The 21,544-nt window shown below is 40.0% G+C and overlaps 1 protein-coding gene across 7 annotated transcripts in view; it reads left to right on the forward strand.

The window, feature by feature from the left end:
* Positions 1-21,544, forward strand: part of TENM4 (teneurin transmembrane protein 4) — a 591,710-nt gene that overhangs the window by 431,889 nt on the left and 138,277 nt on the right. For all 7 annotated transcript variants that reach the window (XM_015638720.3, XM_015638758.3, XM_015638767.3 and 4 more), the window contains 3 exons: positions 11,119-11,220; positions 16,320-16,514; positions 20,740-20,940. In XM_015638720.3, the coding sequence (XP_015494206.1) occupies positions 11,119-11,220; positions 16,320-16,514; positions 20,740-20,940 (498 nt within the window). The remainder of the gene's footprint in view (positions 1-11,118; positions 11,221-16,319; positions 16,515-20,739; positions 20,941-21,544) is intronic.

The following is a 21,544-nucleotide window of genomic DNA, read 5'->3' on the forward strand; positions in this document are numbered from 1 at the left end:
TCTCTCTCTCTCTCTCTCTCTTTCTTTCTGTTATTTATGTTATTTCTGTTATTTCTTCCTTTCTGTTATTTCTGTCCCTCTGTTTTTCTGTTCACTTTTTTTCAGAACAGCAGAATTCTGCCTTAATAACATGGCATGTAAGTGCTGTCTGAGGGGTTCTGGAGAAATGTGTAAAACGGTGCATATGGTTTTCGTTTTTACACTTTTGTATATAGCTCTTTCCACGCAGCCCAGACTGCGGGCTAATGTAAGCACAGCTTGTTTTATTCCTGTGTCGTATTACCAAGCTCCTAGAGCAGCTTTGTGCATGCTTTTCTTTCCATGAATGCTCCCCTGCTACAGCACAGAAATAAGGTTGTGGGAGTTACTCATCCGTTTTGGCAAACAAAAGGAAAACTCTTTCTGTGCTAGAACAACAGACACTTTAAAGCCTCACTTTTCCAAAGGCTGTATTCACGTGTATATACTTGCATGCAAGACCACAAAAGAACAGAAGCCAACAACATCAGCACCTCAGGAGTCACTGGACCAATCTTCATTTTGCACAGGGGCCGAGCAGATGAGAAGGACACAGTCTGTGCAGTCACTCCTGGCATATGTTGACTTTTTAAATGATAACAGCTGGTCTGTGTATTAGATGTGTGACTGCTTTCTTTTGCTGAAACAAACAGTGCTACAACAGTCTCAGAAAAAGATAGATTATCTTAAACTGATTTAGATAGATTATCTTAAACTGATTTCTAGACAGCTTGCCGGAGGCTCTGAGAAGAAGCAAGATTTGACCACATTTGTGCAGTGAGTCTGCAAGTGACAGGAATGGAGCCGTAAGAACTGGTTTTTGTCTGGCCCTGAGAGCAGACCACCAAGAGTTCAGTGCAGCTGCATGAGCACCGGACTTTGGTGGCACCTGAGATGCCCCAGAGAACTGGGGGCATCTCTACAGGGCGGCAAGGCTGACACAGAACCTGGAGGGGAGTCAGGCTCTTGTGTAAACCAGGCATCCTGCTTGAGAGCATATCCCTAGCACCAGGCACTTACCTAACTGAACTTCACATAACAGTGTGATATGATTCCAGCCATTACATCCTTAGTTATCAGGCTGGATATATTAACTAAAGACTTGGTATAAAATGAAATGCATTTTTTTATGCACCCAAAATTGTAACATTGCCAAGTTTTTATGGCATTTGTTTGACCAAAAGAGATTACATTTGTAGTTCTCTGTGTATGCAAGAGTGGTTTGCTTTTTTCCTCCTGTAATACACCAACTTAAAGCATCATTTAAAGTGAAACTCAAGGCCAGATTTAGCCTTGCCCTGAGCTATGACAGCAGAAAATGTAATGTACTGAACGTGAAGTAACTTCCCCCTTGCTAGTGCAGCTCCAGAAGTTGAACCCTGAAGGCTGAATAATTGTTGTTTCCTGTATTAGTTTGTAACAATTTATGAGAGTGGGAAGGAACAAAAAAAAAAAATTCTTTGCAATCCCCTGGGCAAATAGGGGATGTGAGAGTTTCATATACTGGAGTGAAATTCAGGTTTAAAAATATTCCAACTGCAAAAAAGGGAATCTAGGAAGAAAATAACTGTTCACAGTGTGTCTTTCTAGATCTCCACAGCCATGTCATAGTCATGTTACAAGTATGGATTAAAGTCTTATTATGCTTGGAAGCTGCATTGTAGAAGGAAAAAGAAGAAGGCTTCAGTCCAACAGCTAGTCTTTGTTTAAAATCATTCACTGATTTATTTTTTTTCCTCAGCTGACTTCCAACCTGTGATCACATTTCAAGTGCTTTGGAACAGAGGGTGTTTTCAGATAGCCAATGTATGATTCCTTAAGAAATGTATTTCAAAACTCTTTTGTGCTTTTAGTATTGCTCATGTTGTAAGGAAAGAGAACAGTGTGCCCTGTTTGGCCCTATGGACAGCAGAAATATATTAGCAGGGTTTCCTAAAAGTTGGTGAAGTCAAGGGAGATTTTACCATCAAGTTAAATGGTCATATGCATCGACCAGTGCCCAAGTGCTTTTCAAATCCCATTACACTTTATGCTTCCAACCATCTGAGAGCTTCAGATTATAAGGCATTCTGCACTGGAAAGATTTATTCTTAATAAGGAAGCAGTAAGAGAAAGGAATGAATCAGGGAGATAAAGATAAAGCTCTCTCTCAAAGGGCAATCCAAGTTCAGACCAAATGTGGCAAAGGTTTCTGAAATGATCAGGTTTGTTCTATTCTTTATTTACTCCCCAAACTATTCCCACTTGGTCCCTTTTTCTGTAGAACAGAAGTTCAAAATAGGACAGAAAAAAGCTGACTCTTTACTATTTCCAGCTGGGCCTGGAGTCAAATGTGCTTGAAATAGTGTGAGAAAGACTGATATGATTGTGGTGAGAGCCATTTGAGTACCTGGATAGACATCTCAAACCAGGCCTAAAAGCCAAAGTACAGACAGCTCAAGGGAAAATATGCTCACATGATGTACTGTGATATTTGGCAAAATCAGCAGCTCTTGATTTCAATAAGCGACCCAACTGCCCCTGAGCACCAAACCTGTGCTTCATCATCACCTTGTAAAATGGCCCAGCCTGTAGAGTCACTGCTGGCAGGGACAGGTGTCTGTTGTTAGTAGCCTCATGGAGATGGGGGTGTATCTGTACTTGCAAATTGCTTTTTTAATACATCCTTACAGAAAAATAGGAGGGAGAAAAACATGCAATTCACTATTGTGCTCCTTCTCTCTCACTTTCCAGATTCAGGAGCAATTTGAAGAGTTGTTTAAAGAGCTGCCCGCTTGTTGCACTTTTCCTAATTTAGCATCCTTATACCTGCATGACAATTAGAGTTCCACTGGCATGTGAGAGTAAAACAGGGTTATATGCATGTGTCCTTAATTAAAACAGACCTCCCAGCCTTAGGAAAAAGAAATCAAGATCTGGCACAACATCAACTGGCATTAGCAGTATCAGCATCGCACTAGGTACCCTACAGAAGAGGAAACTGTGAAAGAGCACTCAAAAATAATGACTGAGTTTCCATGATGCTGTCAAGACTTTCACATCCCAGGCTGCCAGGTGTGGATTACTTGAGCTAGAAGTATAAAAGCTGTATAAAACACAAATGAAGCAGAAAAATTGAAATCTCAGCAGGTGATGATGTACTAAAAGAAGAAATCAGTCCTTTAAGACTTCGTCTGGGGAAAGAAGAGGAGGAGCAAGAGAATACCAAACCCAGCATTTCTACATTCCCTTTGTTTCCAGGGTATTTTCTTTCCCCTTACCTTTTTTTTACATTTTTTTACCTTTATTTACCTTTTTTTTTTTTTTTTTGCTCATAGTGTTAAATCTGATGCTTGATGACATCTGAAACTTGTTTTATCCCCTCTCACCTCCACGTCTGCCTTGGCATTGTTATCACAATTACAAGGGCAGGTGACAGTTCTCTAGGCTTAGAATCCAACCTCTCCTGCAGTGAAATTCAATCAAGTAGCATCATTTCTTTGAAAAATAAACAAGACTGCAAGCTCTGCAGCTGGGAAGTAAATTAAATGTGTTCACAGAGCTTCAGAATCCTCTTTGCCTTTCATGTTCTACCGCTTGACTTCCTATTAAAATTATTGCTAGCGTAGTCGGAGGAGTGACAAGGAGTATTTTTGTGAAAGAGAGATGTTATTGCAATGAGCTTGTAGGCGTCAGTTTTATCCTGGACAGACAGATCTAGGAAAAATAATATGTGGCTTTCTAAGGTTGCTCTAGTGCATCAGCAAAGAGTAAGGTGAAGTTATATGGTTTTCCTTCACTCTCCCAAGCAATGTAATTCAATGTACAGTGAGAGGAATGCTGGGCACTCCTCATAGCCCTTTTGCACTGATGTGGCTGACAGAGGATTTCAAGGTCAAATATGAACCATGGAATCTACCTGCTTGCTGCCTTGCTCCGTGTCCCCTCCCTCCCTCCCTCCCAGCAAAACATTTTCATTAGTGAGGGGAGCACAATTAGGCAGAAAATAGATCAGTGGACAGTTAGGAAAAAATATCTCTGTGTGACAATAAATATATGTATTTTTTTCATACAGTAAAAAATTATATTCTAATTATTTGGTTTACCTCCTTTTTTAGTTTACTTACTATTTTTGAATTAATGCAGCTTTGTATAGAGATAGTTCACATTTCTTAGCAATAGGTAAAACCTTTTATTGTGGCAATTAGTACATATGCAATATCTTTGTGGGCTGGTAGATGAGAAGCTGTGGAAATTTATTTTAGGTTGATCAACTACATATATCTTCTCTGAAGATATATGTATAGCACTGAACAAAAGATTTTGAGGCCATTTCTTACGCAGTGGTGGAGTAGACTACTAGTTGAAGGTACCAGACAGGATACTTAAAAATACCCTGCTCTTTTCTTTGCATCTCATTTCTAATAAGGAATATTTTCATTGGTACAATTTTTTTATGTTCCTTGAACCTTCATTCAAGTGCTGAAATTAACATTGATTCATTAAACTCTATTTGTCCTGCTGGATTGCTATTCCTACATGTTTCTGACACCAAACACTGCCACCTCCAGAGCAACTTTTTTAGGTTATCAAATGAAACAGTTACATTTGAATTCATACAGCCACACCACACTGAATGGCATTTAATCAGTTCTTAGAAAGCAGTCCTGGTGCTTATAAACTCCCAAAAAGCTACTGCCTTCAGTTGCCAGCTAGATAACTATTTTTTCTTTGCCAATAGATAGTTGCCTCTAAATGCCTAGGGAATGATGATGCTTGGTGGCAAGTGCAGGCTATAAAATATTTATCTTTAACACACAATTGTGTTACTGCAGCCTCTAATAGGATTTGGTGTCAGGCAAACATCTGCCTTGGCCTCTGGCCCAAAGATAGGGAAACAAGCTATTAAGTTGAATGTTGCATAGTAAATAAATAAGGCGGAAATACTGTTAAAAGTAGCTGTACTGCTGACCAGCAAACATGGTGAGTATATAAAAAAGAAGTCCATCAAGGGTCTTGCAATTTGTCTACCTTCTTAATATGTTTATTGTGTTGCATCTGGATAAAGGTAATTCATGTCAGTAGTTGTGAGCCAGGCCGACAGATTTTTATAGAGTTCACCACAGTAGAATTGGCTTTCATGGGGCTTTTTGTCAGCAGCGAAGTGGTCCCCTGAGCAGACCATTAGCCTTGGGAGCTTTGTTGCTGTCACATGAGTCAATTTATAATATGAAGCAAATGCTGTGTTGTATTTGTACATGCCTCAGATTAACAACCTAAAAAAATGGGAATGGTAACAATTAGCAATTTCATATTGAACTCAATGATACCCTTAAATAAGATAGTGTAGTGTGAAGTCTTATTTTGGGTATGGGCTGGATCATGCCAGTTTATGGCTTGTCTCAGAGTAAAGGGTGATAACAGTGGGAAAACTAGCAATGGAATAAAGATTTTGACCAAGTTTCCCTCAAAATCTGCCAGCTGTGAGTTTCCTTGTACTTAAAAACATCCCCTGAAATAAATGACAAAAATAGAGGATCAATGTTATTTTATGCAATATGTTGAATTATAGCTGCTGGGGATACTTAGGGTATTTTTATTTGTTTCTTTCTTTGCTTTGATAATTAAAGCTCATGAGCAGAAAGGACCTTAAAGAGTCTTTCAGAAGAGGAGTTTTGCTCTTGGAGAAGTCTAGGCTTTCACATTTAATGGATGTTTTCCATTTCTTATTTTTATGAATTCAGAAAGAGTTTTGTACATCCTCCTTTTCTTGGCTGAGGTAGGCTGTCCTAGGCTAGGGAGTACCTGCTCTGTCAGACAGTGCATTTCCATACCATTCTCCAAAATGAGAGACTGTGGATCTGAAGACCAAGTGTCTCATTATGTCATTTAGACTTTCTCTCAAAGAACTATGAGGATATTTATATGGAAAACTGTGAAGATGCTCAGAGCACTTGAGCACCTATCCTGTGGAGCCAGGCTGAATGAGTTGGGGTTGCTCAGCCTGAAGAGAAGATGCCAAAGATACCTTACAGCTCTTCCAGCCCAAGGGGGCTACAAGAGAACTGGAGCGGGAACTTTGTACAAGGGCATGGAGTGATAGGACAAGGAGGAATGGCTTTAAACTGACAAGTGAGCAGGTTTAGATTAGATATTAGGAAGAAATTCCTCACTGTGTGATGAGGCACTGGCACAGCCTGCCCAGAGAAACCGTGGCTGATGCATCCCTGGAGGTGTTCAAGGCCAGTTTGGGTGGGCTGTGGAGCAACTTGGTCTAGTGAAAGGTGTCTTTGCTCATGGCAGGGGGATTGCAACCAGGTGATCTTTAACATCCAATCAAAACCATCTAGTGATTCTGTGATTCCATAAAATGACTTGTTTTTTCAGTTGCTAATTAGATTGTGAAGCTGGCAGAACACTTAGTTCCTTAGCAAGCTTCTGCATTCCTTGTTAGAAACCCCACCACCTCAAGTTTTTCTGGTGTGCCCCTGGTGTGAGTTGTTTTCTTTTGGAAGTTTGATTTCTGCTGCCATTGGTAGTTGAAAGGTGGCATGGAAACTGTGCTTTCTGTGTTATCTTCAGACACAATAGCAAAACCTGGTAAAGGCGTCATGTATCATCCATTGGCAGCCCCTCCAGTTATTAATCTCTGTCCTTACCAGCTGGTGTCAGTCAGATCTCTTTGGGGATTTGGAAGCCAATAGAAAACTGTGGGAATCAGACTGGAAACAGAAAACGTATATATCTTTTTCTTAAAAAAAAATGTTCATGGTCTCACAGTGAACTTTTAAATAAAACAAAATTAAATAAAACAAAGCAAAAACATTTTCATGGTTCTCTAAAGGAGTTCCCATGGTACTATTCATAAAACACCATATGGAATTTTGTATATACTGGAAAATACTCCTCTAATTATGTGAACAGCTTACAGAATAAGCTGTATAATGGAGACTATAAGCCAGCCATATTGGCAGTGACCTGTTTTTACTTATTGATTGGTGGTGTATCACCTCTGTAGCAATGTTGACTGTGAACATACTCAAAAGAAAAACAGTGGCTTTGTGCCACTGTCTTAGGGACTTCCTGAATGTTAAAGTTTGTCCCTTCTGTCCCATGTGATAATAATTTGGCTAAGCCCTAGCTTCTGAAAATGTCTGATTCTTCATTCTTTCCAGGGTTCTCCCATCACAACTCCCTAATTTCTGATGCCAAGTCATCTGCCTCCTCCGTTTTAGCTTGAAATGTAGGTGTTAAAACAGTGTGCGTGAATGTGTGTGCACTTACACATGCCAGAGGGCCAGAAAATTGTCTGAGGTGCCCAACTGGCAGTCTGTAACTACTGAAGCAAAATTCAGTCCTAGGATGAAAACAGAGGTTTTTATGAGAAGCCTTGAGTGAGTATAACTTGCTAATGCTTGCAATCTTCAAAGTAAAAAGAAATTCCAGGTTGTGATTTTGCCTAAGAATATAAATAGGAGCATGCTCAGTGTTGCACACACAGCTTGCAGAATTGTTGTTCACAAGCCTCAGTCTCAGCCTTGTTTGTGCTCATTAGCTCTAGAGTTTCTGAGGAAAAAAATTGTGTTCATTTAACACTTCCTTTATTGAAATACTTTGGAGTTGTTTGGGAGTAGCTTTGAGACAAAGATGTGCTGCATGAACATTCATCGCTTTTTAGAATTGATTCTCAGTAGTGTAGAACTTTTGGGAGTGTGTGAAGACCTTAATTGCCCTGAATCACCAACAAAGTTTGCATCCTTAACTGCTAAAAAACAGCAAGTGATGCAAGTCACAGGGGGAGTAGGATTTCTTTTCACTTTATCTCAGCTCTATCAGGCAGGTTATTCTAGAGCAAATAGAGGTAATGTAAAATGAGGATGCATTAAAATGTTACTTTTGGCTATATTACAAAAACAAGGGACATGAGACAAAGCAGTGAAATGAGATGAAAGGATTTTTAAGGGCCTACTCTATTATTAATAGTATAGGGTATTCAGGCCACAAGTAAGAGCTACTGAGGTGCTTCAGTGAGGAAGTTAAAATGGGTTTTTCATCCACCTGTTTCTTAATTCCTTTTGAGCTAGCCACTATATGGCATGAAGCAGTTTGGCCACACTTGCAAAGAAGTGTCTGGGAAACCAAAGATGGAGGAGATAGTGATAGATGAAGTGATAGGTGTGCATATCATTGCTGCTTTGCAATGAGACATGCCAGATCTGCATATGAACCAGAATATAGATGTGAATTTTTTTTTTAATGCATGTCAGTCACTGTCAGCACAGATCTGACCAGTTATAGGTGTCTGTGCTGAACTAGTTAGAGGAGGAAAGGATGCACCCAGAGTAAAGGTTCTTACATGGATTCACCCAGAGATTCTGGAATGGTTGGTTCTCTAAGCACAGGTCTGCTCCATTTCCGTGGACACTCTGAACTTCTAAATCCCTTTATGCATAGTCATTGTGGTGGATAAAGTAACTCAGTTTAATCTGCAGTGGCTGTCAAATTGGTGTGCAGAGTCTTGCTTGTCTTGTTCTAGGCATCACAGACACACCAGCTGAACCCACATTAACTGCAAAATATTGTTTCCAGTAACAAAGACTACCACTACTGATGTGGTGCATTGTCACACTTTGGAACAGTTGCCATACTCGATGTTATGCTACTTTTTAGATACTTTCTAAATGTTTCTGTGGGTCTTTTTACTAGTTTACTTAAATATTATATTGCAAAAATATACCAAGAAAGCTATATGGATATTTACTCCTTTTCAAAACCTCAGTTTAGTCCATTAAAGAAAAAACTTGGGAAAAAGCTTTTAAAAATAGTTTTTAATATTCTAAAGGTGTTTTTAGTGCTGGCAGTCTGTCCTGCATCAAGGCCTGAGGTATTCCCCTGGACTTCAAAGGTCACACGTGTTACATCTATGCAGTGTTGCTCCTCCTTGCAGCCCCTGACCCAGTGTGGCAGTGGGGTGGTGAGGTGTCATGGGACAACTGTACTGATGCTGAATAGCACAGCTCTTGTCTTCCCAGTTTTCAGGCAGCAGAAAAAAAAAAAATGCTTTAGCTTTTTTTTCTGCTGCATTGATTTTTTTTGCCACCTTTTGAGCTTAACCACATCATTGGAGAGTCTGACAAGTGCCAGAACCAGCACAAGAGGAGGGAGCTTAGAGTTGTTCTTAGGATGAGATTAGAGGAAATGGACTGACCCTTTCAGCAACAGGAACAGTTAAATCTCCTTGTCCATCTCTTATCTTGTTTCACAGAAGTCACACTCTGTATGTTCTTCATGTGTGTAAGTATGTACATAAATAACTTTTTTTTCCTAAATCTCTGCATATATTTTTTGAAGAAAAGAAACATCCAAGTATTGTAAAAAAAAGAAAACATAGAGAAAAAAGGCATAAAGTGAATTAATTTTTGTTTTCGGCAGTGACATTAACCTATGTCAAAGTTCTGAAGATTGTATACACATGGGCTAATATTAACTTTTCATTTACAGGACAGATTTGTGTTTATACCTGCTGTGAAGTAAGAGATGATATTCCCAAATATCAGTATAAATGCACAAGGCCTGAGTTGTTATTTCTTTATTCTGGGAAGCATGGCTGCTCTTTGATTGGAATAAAGATGGCAGCTCAAGCCTAAAGGGTTGACTGCACGTTGTGACTGTATTTCCATACACCATCAAGTGAATGCTTAACTACTGAGTGTTAGAGAGCTGACAGCATTTCCTTGTACCTTTCTTGCTGCATGGAGCTGTCTGCTTATGAGACATCTGAAGCCAGGACTTGAAATATAAATGCTTTAAACTGGTTTTATTATTTAAAATTGCCGTTGTCCTTTATGACTAAAATACACCACAGCCTTTTAAATGTCCTTCAGAAACTTCTGCTCTTTGGCAAACACCCATCCAGAAACCATCTTCCTTTCATTTGTGATTAGAACTAATCTGCACATCTCTGCTGCCACTGGTTCTCTTCACTTACACTGATTGGGAGTTTACAAATAACTTTGCTTGCACAAGGTCTCATGAAGTACATCTGTGCAAATACAGTCATTATTCACAGGGCTGAGATTTTCACCCCACTCCACGTGTACCACCAGTGCTCCTGCTGTATAACCAAATAGAGTTTTCATCAGATAGGCATCTCCCTCAGAGAAAATTTGAAATAGCACTGTAGAATGAACGATAGCATTTGTTACAATGTCTTTCAAAGCCCCACTCACATTTACTCTGTCTTCACTCACAGTTTAATGTAAGAAAATAAGATTATTTTCATTCTCTTTTTGATGTATTTACCAGCTTGTGTTCTTCTTGTATGAATGATATGTTTTAACCCAAATATTCTGAACTCTCCTCAAAGGAGAAGTGCTAGATAACATTTGCTTACCTTTTAACTTACCCTGAAAAATGAATAGCTGGTGTTTTTGCCAAAGTCAGGGAATTTAAGATGATAACTAGAAACAGAAGAAAATGTGGAATAGACCCATTCCTGTTCCACCAAACTGAATAGTAGCCCCAGCACTTTCAGCTGTTGAATATATAAATTATGTATTATATCATGTTTAATGAATTATATTCAATATAATGTTGCAGAGCAAATAAGAAGAAATTTGGTTAGAAGTATTTCTTGAACAGGCAGTTAGGATGAAGCAAGGATCTGTGTTCAGTGAGTTCATAGGAGAACACATCTATCATCACTAAGCTCTTTTTTGCACAAATAAATGCCTCAAGGTCACTTAATCACGTCAACAAAACTGGACCAAAAGTGCATGTTCTGCCATGAGAATGGTGTGTATTGCATCCCTGCAATAAATTCAGAGAGGAAAAATGGTTGTAAAAATATACAGGAAGAAAAGACATTTGGAAGTTTTCAGGTATGAGAGAATGCCAAACCTGGTGGATGCTGAGCAGCTCCTATTTAGTCACGCTGTTTGCAGTTGAGCCACCCATTGGTGTAAATGAATGAGCAAGGTTTAGTGCAGCTCACAATAATGCTTTTGCCCCGTGTGCAGCAATTTCTCTGAAGTTTCAACTGTCCTGCCCATCCAGAGCCCTCCTAAACTCAGAGGTGTTTTCTTGCATAAAGAAGTGTGTGAATTTTCTTTTGTTTTCCAGAATCAGTGGATAACTGTCCCAGCAATTGCTATGGGAATGGAGACTGTGTGTCTGGGACTTGCCATTGCTTCCTTGGCTTTCTGGGCCCTGACTGCGGCAGAGGTAGGAATTTATGCTTGATTAACTCAATTAACTCTTCCCCTCTCCTGTTCAGTTAACATTTTTCTTCTGGAAATCATATTCATGATGGTGCCTTTTGAAAAGTACTCTTCACCCAGTGTGGGAATGCTGCAGTAGAATGGAAACAAGTTGATCTGTGAATTTGTTCGCTACAAATTTGCTAAAATTTCACTCAGCAGCTGAGGGTGTTTACCCTGGAGAAAAGAAGACTCAGGGGACATCTTACTGGTCTCTACAACTACCTGAAAGGAGGGTGTAGCCAGGTGGGGATCAGTCTCTTCTCCCACGTTATAAGTGATAGGACAAAAGGAAACATCGTCCAGTTGTGCCAGGGGAGGTTTGCATTGGCTATTGGGAAAAATTTCTTCAGCAAAGGGTTTGACAGGCTGCTCAGGGAATCACCCTCTCTGGGAGTGTAGGTGTGACATTTAGGAACATGGTTTAGTGGTGGACTGGCAGTTCTGGGCTAGGAGTTGGACTCAATTTTGGAGGGCATTTCCAACCTTGATTCTGTGATTCTATACTAATTGTGACTACTGTGCTCTTAACAACAACACAACCCCTTGGGCTGCTTGTGGACAGGCAAAATGTCACATTGGAAATTTTCTCTCTGGAAGTGTCTTTCAAAAACCTGACTTATAAATGTGGCATTATGGTTTGTTTAGCAGAGCACTTTTATCATAGAGTGGCATGACACTATAACAACACTTTCTTTTAAGATGCTGATTATACAAAAAGTACCTTGCAAGTCTGCCTGATTCTGGCTGTGGGGAATAGGGTACGGCTTTGGAGTAAGGCTAAGAGCGGAATAATGGCAGGAACAACTGATTGTTCTGGCCAGAAGTAAAAACACTGGAAGGTCTGGGAAGGAGACATACCTCAGTAAACAGTATAATACATTTTTCTGCTCAAGTGATAAGTATTTTTAATAAATGGTTTTGGAAGGGTTTTCTTTGGCCTGAATTTTTTAGGTTATTTAAACATTTAAAAAACAAACTGAAATACTTTTAGTAAGAACACATTTCAAGCCAAGACATCAAAACCTTGCATGTGGGAAATGACAGGATACTGTGCATCAACATTTTCAAGACCTTTTTTGGCTGAAACAGTCCAACAAACTAAGTACAGATTTATAAATCTGGGGAGGGAGGTAGCATAAAACATTAGTGCCCACCCAAGGAGCTTCGGTAAGGCCTGCAGGTCAGGCCTTCACCCCAGCTCGTCGCTGCTTTGGAAAGCAGACTGGCGCCTTCCCAAGAGAGAGCTAAACTCTGTCCAACCCCGTCCCTCTCCCCCTCCAGCTGAGCTGGGTCACATCCCAGCAGAGAGCCAGGAGACAGAGATAAGGAGCCGCGCACCCCCAGGGTAGACAGGAGCTCCCTGCCGAGGCAGCGAGGCCAGGCTGAACCCGGCGGGCTTTCAGAGTTCACAGCCCAGCAAGATGGATGTGGCAAGCTTCGTCCCTGAGAGCTGCTATGTCAAACTTCTTGCTGACTCAGGTTACACTTGGTTTGCATTTCCTTACACTTGGTTTGCATTTCCAAGCTCCTTTTCAAGTCCCTGGAGCTGGAGACAAAAGGAGTTTTTTCCATGTCCCATAGCATATTCCAGCTCACACCTCCTAACTTTCAGTAGGGGCAGAAGTTCAGGGCCTGTTCCCCTCAAAGCTCCCTGTAGAGTTTGTGGAGAAGAATTTTCTTTACTGTTAGTCAGAATACCTAAACTCTTGTTCTGAATCCACTTTCAGAGGAGCTCTCCTCCCCTCCTGGGCTATATCCCAGATTTTCTCAGGCTTTTTGGTGGAGCCGTGTGTGTCTCTCATTTTACCAGAGCACATGTTCCAGCTTCTATGAACACCTTCTATTCAACTCTGTCTTTTCGTTCAGAATCATCTGGGTTCAAATCACAGGTTGCACTCTGACTTTAGGAAGACAGATTAATACCTGGAGTGCCAAAATAATATTTATGTATGCATTTCACTAGGCGTGTTAAATAGATTATGTCGCCATGAGGATGAGATCCAAGGATCCCAGCACTGACCCTGTTGGTTTTCAGTATCATCCAAGATCCTTCTTTTGAGCTACAAATCTCTCAAAGGACAGCATGTATAAGGCTGTCACAGTATGCATCTGCAGCCCTTCGCAATCCCTGTACAGAGCAGTAATCCTTCAAAGAGCAGGTTCCTGCTCACATGAAGAATTCTGTGGATTTCTTGGGTGCTCCTTTGTTTCAGTTCAGCCTTGTAATTCACCATCCAAATGAATGGGAAACTGGAGCAGAAAGCCATACACCTTTTAGTAATGGCTAATTATTAATGTATTATTAACCAATTATTTCAAACAAAATAAATGAGAGCAAGTCACCAGAGGTGTATTCCATAGGTTTTTTGAAGGTTTTCTTGGACATAGGAGGTGGTGTTTTCAAGTTCTGCATAAAGTAAGCAAACAAACAAATGATCTTACTCTCTGATGCTCAGCTTTGCAGAAAACAGAATATGCCTTTGGATTGGTGCTATCATTGCTACACTAGAGAATTACTATAATTTTGCCATCATCGACATTGTTGAAATCTGATTGATCAAATAATAATTATATATCTTTATATATAGAAAAGAGTTGCACATGTAACAGGAGAAAAAAATCAGAAACTTCTTTTGTCTTTACTCATTATTGCATGCTACAGAGGAGGCCTTGTTCTTGCCATTGCCTTGACATTTATAGCAGTGCTTTCCAGGTGATGCTGAAGGTGTTCTCCACAGAAGGCTCTGTGGAGTGTCAGTCTCACTGCAGATGGCCAGTAATTTATCTGATCTTTTGCTGAGTGATCAGCTGTCTTGTCAGGAAACATGTAAGTCTTTCTCAGCAACCTCTCTCTGGTTAAAGGCAGTTATTCTTTCTTCTTGTTGAAAAGAACTGCAGACTGTCCCCTGCCTGTGCCTTGAAAGAACAATGTCCATTACTGAGCATTGATATTGGAGATGGGAGGGGCAGAAAATTCCATCACTTAGCTGAAAAATGAAATTACAGAGTGAGTGTGCTGCGAACCATGCACATAACATGGTGTATCTTAAACAATTTAAATCTCGTATTTTATAGGTAGATACCATCTTGCAAATGATGTACTTGCAATGCACCATTGCAATGTGTTTCCTTTAAACTGAACAAAGTGTTCCTTAGTAATAACAGTTGCCAAATTCCTTTCTTTCCTAAACCTCTTTTATCTTGGTCAAGCAAATACATTTCTCTGCATATCAAACTAGTTTAACAGTCAGAGTTGGCAATGCTTTGTATTTTATTGAGTCTGCTGTAGTTCTGGAACACTCAAACTGACTTGACTGCAAGGATGCGTGGAAACAACTCCTGATGTGCTTTGTGAGATTACTGTCTCAAAAGATGGGAAGAGAAGGAAAGGAAAGCTTTCCTTAACCATGTAATATCCCTTCCCACACATAATCAAAGTCAGGAACAAAACAAAAGAGGATTCATCACATGTCTAATGCAGTTGAATTAAGCAGCAGAATGGAATATTCATTTCACATTTGTCTTGCATAAAGTTGTTCATAAATTGCCTTTCTGAGGGGCAGATGAGAAGGCCAGCTGCTCTCACCTAAGGCTGATGTGCAACAGTGAACAAGAGCAGTCTGTGTTGAATGTATGTCCTTGCAACTGAGTTTCAGGAAAATGAAATGGAAAAGAACAGTACTTGAGCAAGAAGTTTGAAGGTAGAGTGAACAGGAAAAGGCTATTGTTTCTGAGGAACTGAAATCAGCATCTTCCTTGGGAAAATCAGAGCAAAGGACAAAAGGATCATAATGTGGCTGGTGTGGAGAATGGATTAAGGAGAAGGCATCATCTGAAAGGAGCTGGAGAAGACTTGGAGACCAGTGATTACAAAAAGCTGTGGTCATGGAGGCTGAGGTTTGATCCTTGATACCCTGTCCTTCCTTGGGAACCTGTTCTGTATCCCATCAGTTCATCCCATCCAGCTTTGCCTGACAGTTTCCAAATTTAGCTCTGAAAATGCTTAATCCTGGGATCCATCATGCCACAGCTAGAGCTTGTCATCTTCCTCTTCTTACCTGTATCACAGGGAGGAAATCCTGTATCTGTGTGGCCTTGAGAGTCAGCTGACTTTGCTGACAAGGACAATTAAAAACAGGGACAATTAAAAATCCTTTTAAAATCCTTTATAAATTATATAAATTTCAGAGGACAGATTTACACAGCTTTTATTACAGGGAGCTTGGAAACAGTAGAGGCCAATTTTGTGTTGTGGCTGGTGATGAATCGAGTCCAGCAGAGGTGATAACCAAAAGCGAGGGCTGGATATTCAGTTAGAACTAGAGAATTGTTAAAGCTGGAAAAGACCTGTAAAACTCTTCATCAAGTTCAGCTGTTAACCTAGCACTGGCAAGTCCACCACTAATCCATATCCCTTTATGCCACATCCACACATCTTTTAAATTCCACCAGGGACAGTGATTGAGTCACTTGCCTGGGCAGCCTGTTCCATAACCCCCTGTTGTTGATAACCCTTTCAGTGAAGAAAGTTGGTAGCTGATGGTATGACATGAGCTAAATCAGGGAAATAGTCTTAATGTGGCATTCTGGGCTCTGAGCAAAGCAGCGACTGAAACACATAAAGCTGGGATTTAACCCAGAAAAAAAAAGGGGTGTGATCTGTGTGCCACTGAGGTCCACAGCAGAGGCAGTGTCAAGGAATGTCTGGCAGCAGGTCAGGGGTAGTGATAAGCAATCTAAGGTCAGTGATGCTGCAGAAAGAAGACATTGTACATTGTAAAATCAGAATACAAGAAAACTTTGAGTTTGTTTAGTGAAAAAAGGTATCAGAGACACAAAGCAAGAAGATAGTCTAACTTAAGGGCACTCTTTGTTCTAAACACTCATAGGAGAATACAGTTAACAAGCTGGGTATCATCCATGTAAAAGATTTGGTTTTGGGAAAACAAACTGCAACATATCCTAGTGAAGACTGTGTTTAAAGAATGTAAATCATATGCTGGGCTCTTTTTGAAGTGATTTTCCATTTGTTTTAATGGGTTTTTTATTGTCTGTCCATAGCGTCCTGCCCAGTGCTGTGCAGTGGAAATGGGCAGTACATGAAAGGAAGGTGCTTGTGCCACAGTGGCTGGAAGGGAGCGGAGTGTGATGTCCCAACAAACCAGTGCATTGATGTCTCCTGCAATAACCATGGCACATGCATCATGGGCACCTGTATCTGCAACCCAGGATACAAAGGCGAGAGCTGTGAAGAAGGTATTTGCAAGATGCCTTCAATTAGCCTTTTGCATTGATTGTTGTTCTGTAATTATATGGATGGAGGCAATTCAGAATTGGACTGGCACTTAAACAGAGCAGTAATAGGCACCTTAGAGATACAATAGATGGGTACAAAATAAAAATGATATGTTGTCATAACTTCTCGTTAGCTATCATACTTGTTCAATAATTGGATGAAAAGCCATCAAATGCTTCAGATAGAAGAATCTAGCTGAAAGACCAGAACATCTAATCATATGTTCAAATGTTCTTATTAAAGCATCGTTTCCATTTACACATCTAAACATATAATTACTTTTAGAGTGCTTTCTTCTCTGCTGCGCTCTGCCAAGCAATTTCAGTTGCTTACATACACAAAATGGTGGCGTGTGAGAGAAAGTCCCTGATCCTTGTCAGCTCTAAAAGCTTAGGAATGCTCAGGACTTGAATTAAATTCTGCTATGAAGTCAGATATTATTTTAATGGCTCTTCCATAGCTTTTTTTCTCACATTAGCCCCCAAACGTTTCTCATTTACGTTTAGATTTATGGCTGCTTTTAGTACTTATCTTTAATCTTTTTGTGTAGGAACTCACCTGCCAACATAAACCTTTATCTTCCTGAGTCTGTGACTGCTTCTTACTGCTAAATGAAAAAGTGGACAGTTTTGCAAGTATATAAATCATTCAGAGAGTATAAAAATATATCTAGAAGTGCATTATTGAAAGAATAATGCTCAAAACTTTTGAAAACTATTATAAAATTCTTTTCCAGTGACCTGATAAATAATTATTCTTAAATTGCACTTCTGCAAGGTACATATGTAAGGCCTCTTCACCACTTGATAAAGACATCATTTGATATATTTAAGAATGACAATGGCTTGAATTAATTTATGGTTGTCTTCATGTATGCATGATAAAGATTTATCTGCAATGGCTTTATTTTATAGGCAATGAAAATGGTCTGAATTGTATTGAGACATTCAAATATCATCTAATATAGCAATTCTTTTGATGTGTTAAACATATTGGAGTGGGACATCTCCGATGTAGCATGGCTTCAGTGTCAGTAAATGTTAGAGACAAAGACAGTATCAACTCTTATAACAATAAGCCATCTCTTGAGAAAGCCTCATTTTGACTTAAAGCACAATTCAGTGAAGCTGTGGGGCATGCAAAACCCAAAGATTGTGACTACTGAAGTATCTTTTAAGCATCTCTGTAGACCTCCTATTTACTAGATCATATCTTTACTAGATAAACAGAAATGAAAAGATCCTGATTTTGCCTCCAGCCAGAGGTGTTTAATGTGTGTAAATCAGAGTGAGATTTGCCCTTTCTCTAACAGGAACCTTTATTTCCCTGGTCACATTCAAAGCAGAAAAGCCAGGCACTGCTTAGTTATTTTATGTTATCACTGTGGTGGGAGACAGTGTCAGTCCCACTAGGTCAAAACTTGAAAAAGAAAGAAGACCAAAGAGAACATGGTTTTTCTTATGGGCTGTTTAGTATTTTTCCAAGCATGCATGTTTTTGATATTCAAGGCATAATTTGTATTATGTTGTCAGGGGGGGAAGCAACTCAGAAATATGCCATGTGGGAAATCTTGAGAATATATATATACAGATTTAGATTTAGTAAAAAAGTTGATTTATACTATTTTTTAAATTGCTTTTACTCTTTAATTTCTCTTCTAAGAAGGGCCATCTGGTATTGATTACTTTTATTATTTCTCAGTTCTCATAGCTTCACTGCTTGGTCCATGTTTATAATGGGTTTTCATTCCAGGGTTTCTTCTGTCTTTTCTTTTTCCCCCATAGAAGTTCAGCAATGTTTATAAAACATCAGCCAACAATCATTACTCGAGTTTTTCTTTTCTCCTTCCTTAGTTTATTGGCCCATATTTTATAAGGCATGGCCTAAGCCAGTGAGACATTGCAGGGAGGGGAGCAAATTTAAGCAGTGAAATATGAGAAGTTACTCTTTGGGCACTGAATAAGCCTAATAACTTGTGTGACCAATGAAGCATGAAGCATACTGGGGAAAAGTGTAGAAGAGACACTAACCTTGCGTTGCACTATTTATCTCCGTGGCAAAGATTCTGCACAAGGCTAAACTATAAACAGGGCATTTTCCAACCAAGAACTTGACCATTTGGGAGATTTTCCAACCAAGAACACAGACATACACTTTTTTCTTTTTTTTTTTTTTTTTTCTTTCCCAGGTATACTATATCTTGTCAGTTCTGTCCTCGTGCCCAGCTCCCCATCTCTGGTTCTCCCAGAGCTGTGCAGCTAAATTTGTCAAGCAGCACTCCCTAAAAGTATACTGTTGTACTCCAAATCCACTAAGCAATTGATTAAGAAGAACGCAGAAGCCTGTAATCCTGTCCCAGGGCCCTTCCAATGGTGCAGAAAGCCTAAAGAGATAGAGCTAGTGAGGCTGAGATTAAAGTAGCCATTGTGTGTGACATTTCCTGAAAGGGCTCATTTCAACATGAAAAATGGCCTTGGGATTATGATAAATGGGGGGTTCTGACATGCACATTCCCCTCCTATAATCATCTGTGTTAGAGCTGAGATAGCAGATTGTCTGCCTCCTATGATGGAGGCCCCTGTAAAACTCACCTTTTTCCCAGCTGACCTTCAGAGGGGATGATTAATTGCCTGGAGGTAGCCTCTTGTCAGTTAGCCTGTGATCTTTGTTCTCTATGTTCAAACCATCTGCTGAGAAGGGACGAGGCTGCTACTCCATCCCTTAGTCCTTTTCATACTTATTACTGCTGAGAAAGAACAGGGCCAGGGCTTCAAGGGTCTCATGCTAAAATTGGCATCCTCACTCCCAGCTCGCTAACAGTGAAGGAGATTTATGGACTCATCCTTTCCAGCCTCTTAAAATTTTTGAGGATTGTTCCAGCTATAAGCAGAGCTCCAGGAATCAAACAAAAAAGAAAATTCTCTCTCATGCCTTGGGATAGTAATAACTGAGCCATTACTTGTCAGACTGAGAAGGGTTTGAGAATCCAGGGAATTATCAGAGCAGCTGTTGTGTTTCCTTTTAAGGTTTCTGGATCTTAAGCAGGTCAGTGGAATTCTTATTAGCTTTTCCAGGGGTAAAACCTGAACCACAAACCTGCCGTGTGTGCAGTGGCCATGTTCTGCTCTGCTGTATCAGAGCCAGAAGCTGGACAGTTTTCCTGTGCTGCTTAGCCAGACTGACACTTGTCACCAATCCCCAGGGAACTGCCACACACCGTTTCAAAAGACTGGAAGAATTTCTCTAGGCTGTCCTATCAGCTTTTATTTATAAATAGACGATCGACACCCTCCAGTCAGTTTTTCTGGGACGGTGTCTGGTGCATTTCATATTTTTTGATTGCTGGGTAAAATTCCCTGTGGGCAGAGCAGCTGACAGTTGCCTACAAAACACATAACTCAGGAGTCAGGGAGGGAGTGCATTTGGTCTTTTGGTGTACATTGCTATAGCCCTAACTAAATGGTCTCTGATCTTGTTAGGAAAGTGCCTTTGTGGGGGGGGAGGGGGGTGAAGTAAGCCTCAAACATTTTAAGAAGACTGTTAATTGATCAAAAATGGAACCAGAGCAACACCATTATAAAAAAAAAAAAAAAAAAAAAAGGGTTATTTTGTTTTAATCCTTATTCCAGAAAAAAATTCTATGGGTATATTTCAATGCAAAATTTCTTTAAGTCTCCATGAAATCTGTATAGATTTAAACACATTCTTCAATTTAAGCATGTATTTTGCTGAACAAGAATGTCAGCTTCTGCTGAATCTCTATGCAAAATTCTCTCTCAGAAAACTAGGGCTCAGCTTCAAATTCATTAGTAATAGTAATTTCGGTTATTCTAATAGAATAAATGAAGGCACACTCTCTGTATGATAGAATATTATTCTTACTCTATCCTTAATTGATATTAGCCTGTTCTTACCAGAAGGATCACTTATTAGTGCAGACCTACATAAAAGAATGGATTTCATCACTAGATTTTTCTCTGTTTTTCACGTAGGTGTTTTAGGTCTCACTGCCTTTTAGGGCCACTGACTTCTTGCATGAAGCATCTGTTTTGTACACAGCAGGGCTTTCTAGTTGAAACCTTGAGATACTGTGTAAATATGTTTGTGTAGACAGCAGTCTGATAGGTTTTTTCCAAAATTCCCATTTGCTTTCCCTGTCTGCTTCCTCTTCCTTCTCACTTGTAGTGGACTGCATGGATCCTACCTGCTCTGGACGAGGTGTGTGTGTCCGAGGAGAGTGTCACTGCTCAGTTGGCTGGGGAGGAACAAATTGTGAGACCCCAAGGGCCACCTGTCTGGATCAGTGCTCTGGTCATGGGACCTTCCTCCCGGATACCGGACTCTGCAGCTGCGACCCCAACTGGACTGGCCACGACTGCTCAATCGGTAACGCCAGCGCTGACTTACTGACGGTCTTTCATTAAACTTTGAGAAATACTCAGATCTACAAAAAAAGTGCCACAGATGTATTCCAGTGAAGCATGTGTAGAGCATGACTGGAAGGAGAAATTCCATAGCTCAACTACATAAATAATTCTGCTACCATTGCTGAGCATAGAGTAATATCATAAATAACTCCATTAAAGCCACCTAGGCTTGCTATTGTTCATTATATGGCTGTAAATGTAATTGATGGTCTACATATAACTTCTTGTTCTGGTGATAGTTCTTGATGAACCCCAGTGGCCACTAAAGGGTCTGTTTTGATTTTTAGGAGATGACTAAATAATCTTTAGTGGCTGTAAACAAGAAGGAAGATTTGGTAATCTGTCAGATGTCCTTTCTCTTCTGAATTCAAAGCATGTGCTTTTCCAGGCTAGAGGAGGATGAGTGCCTCATGATGTTCATATTAAAAGTCTGTCCTCTACCAACTGAAAAATAAGTTTACTGAGAAAAAGTATTTATTAGTACAAGCAACTACCAAGAAGACACATTTTTATGGGCAGTTTTGTGTAGAGGTTTGGAACAGCAACCTTATTCCTCCTCTCAA

The sequence above is a fragment of the Parus major genome, chromosome 1, assembly GCF_001522545.3.
Source record: "Parus major isolate Abel chromosome 1, Parus_major1.1, whole genome shotgun sequence".
NCBI lineage: Eukaryota > Metazoa > Chordata > Aves > Passeriformes > Paridae > Parus > Parus major.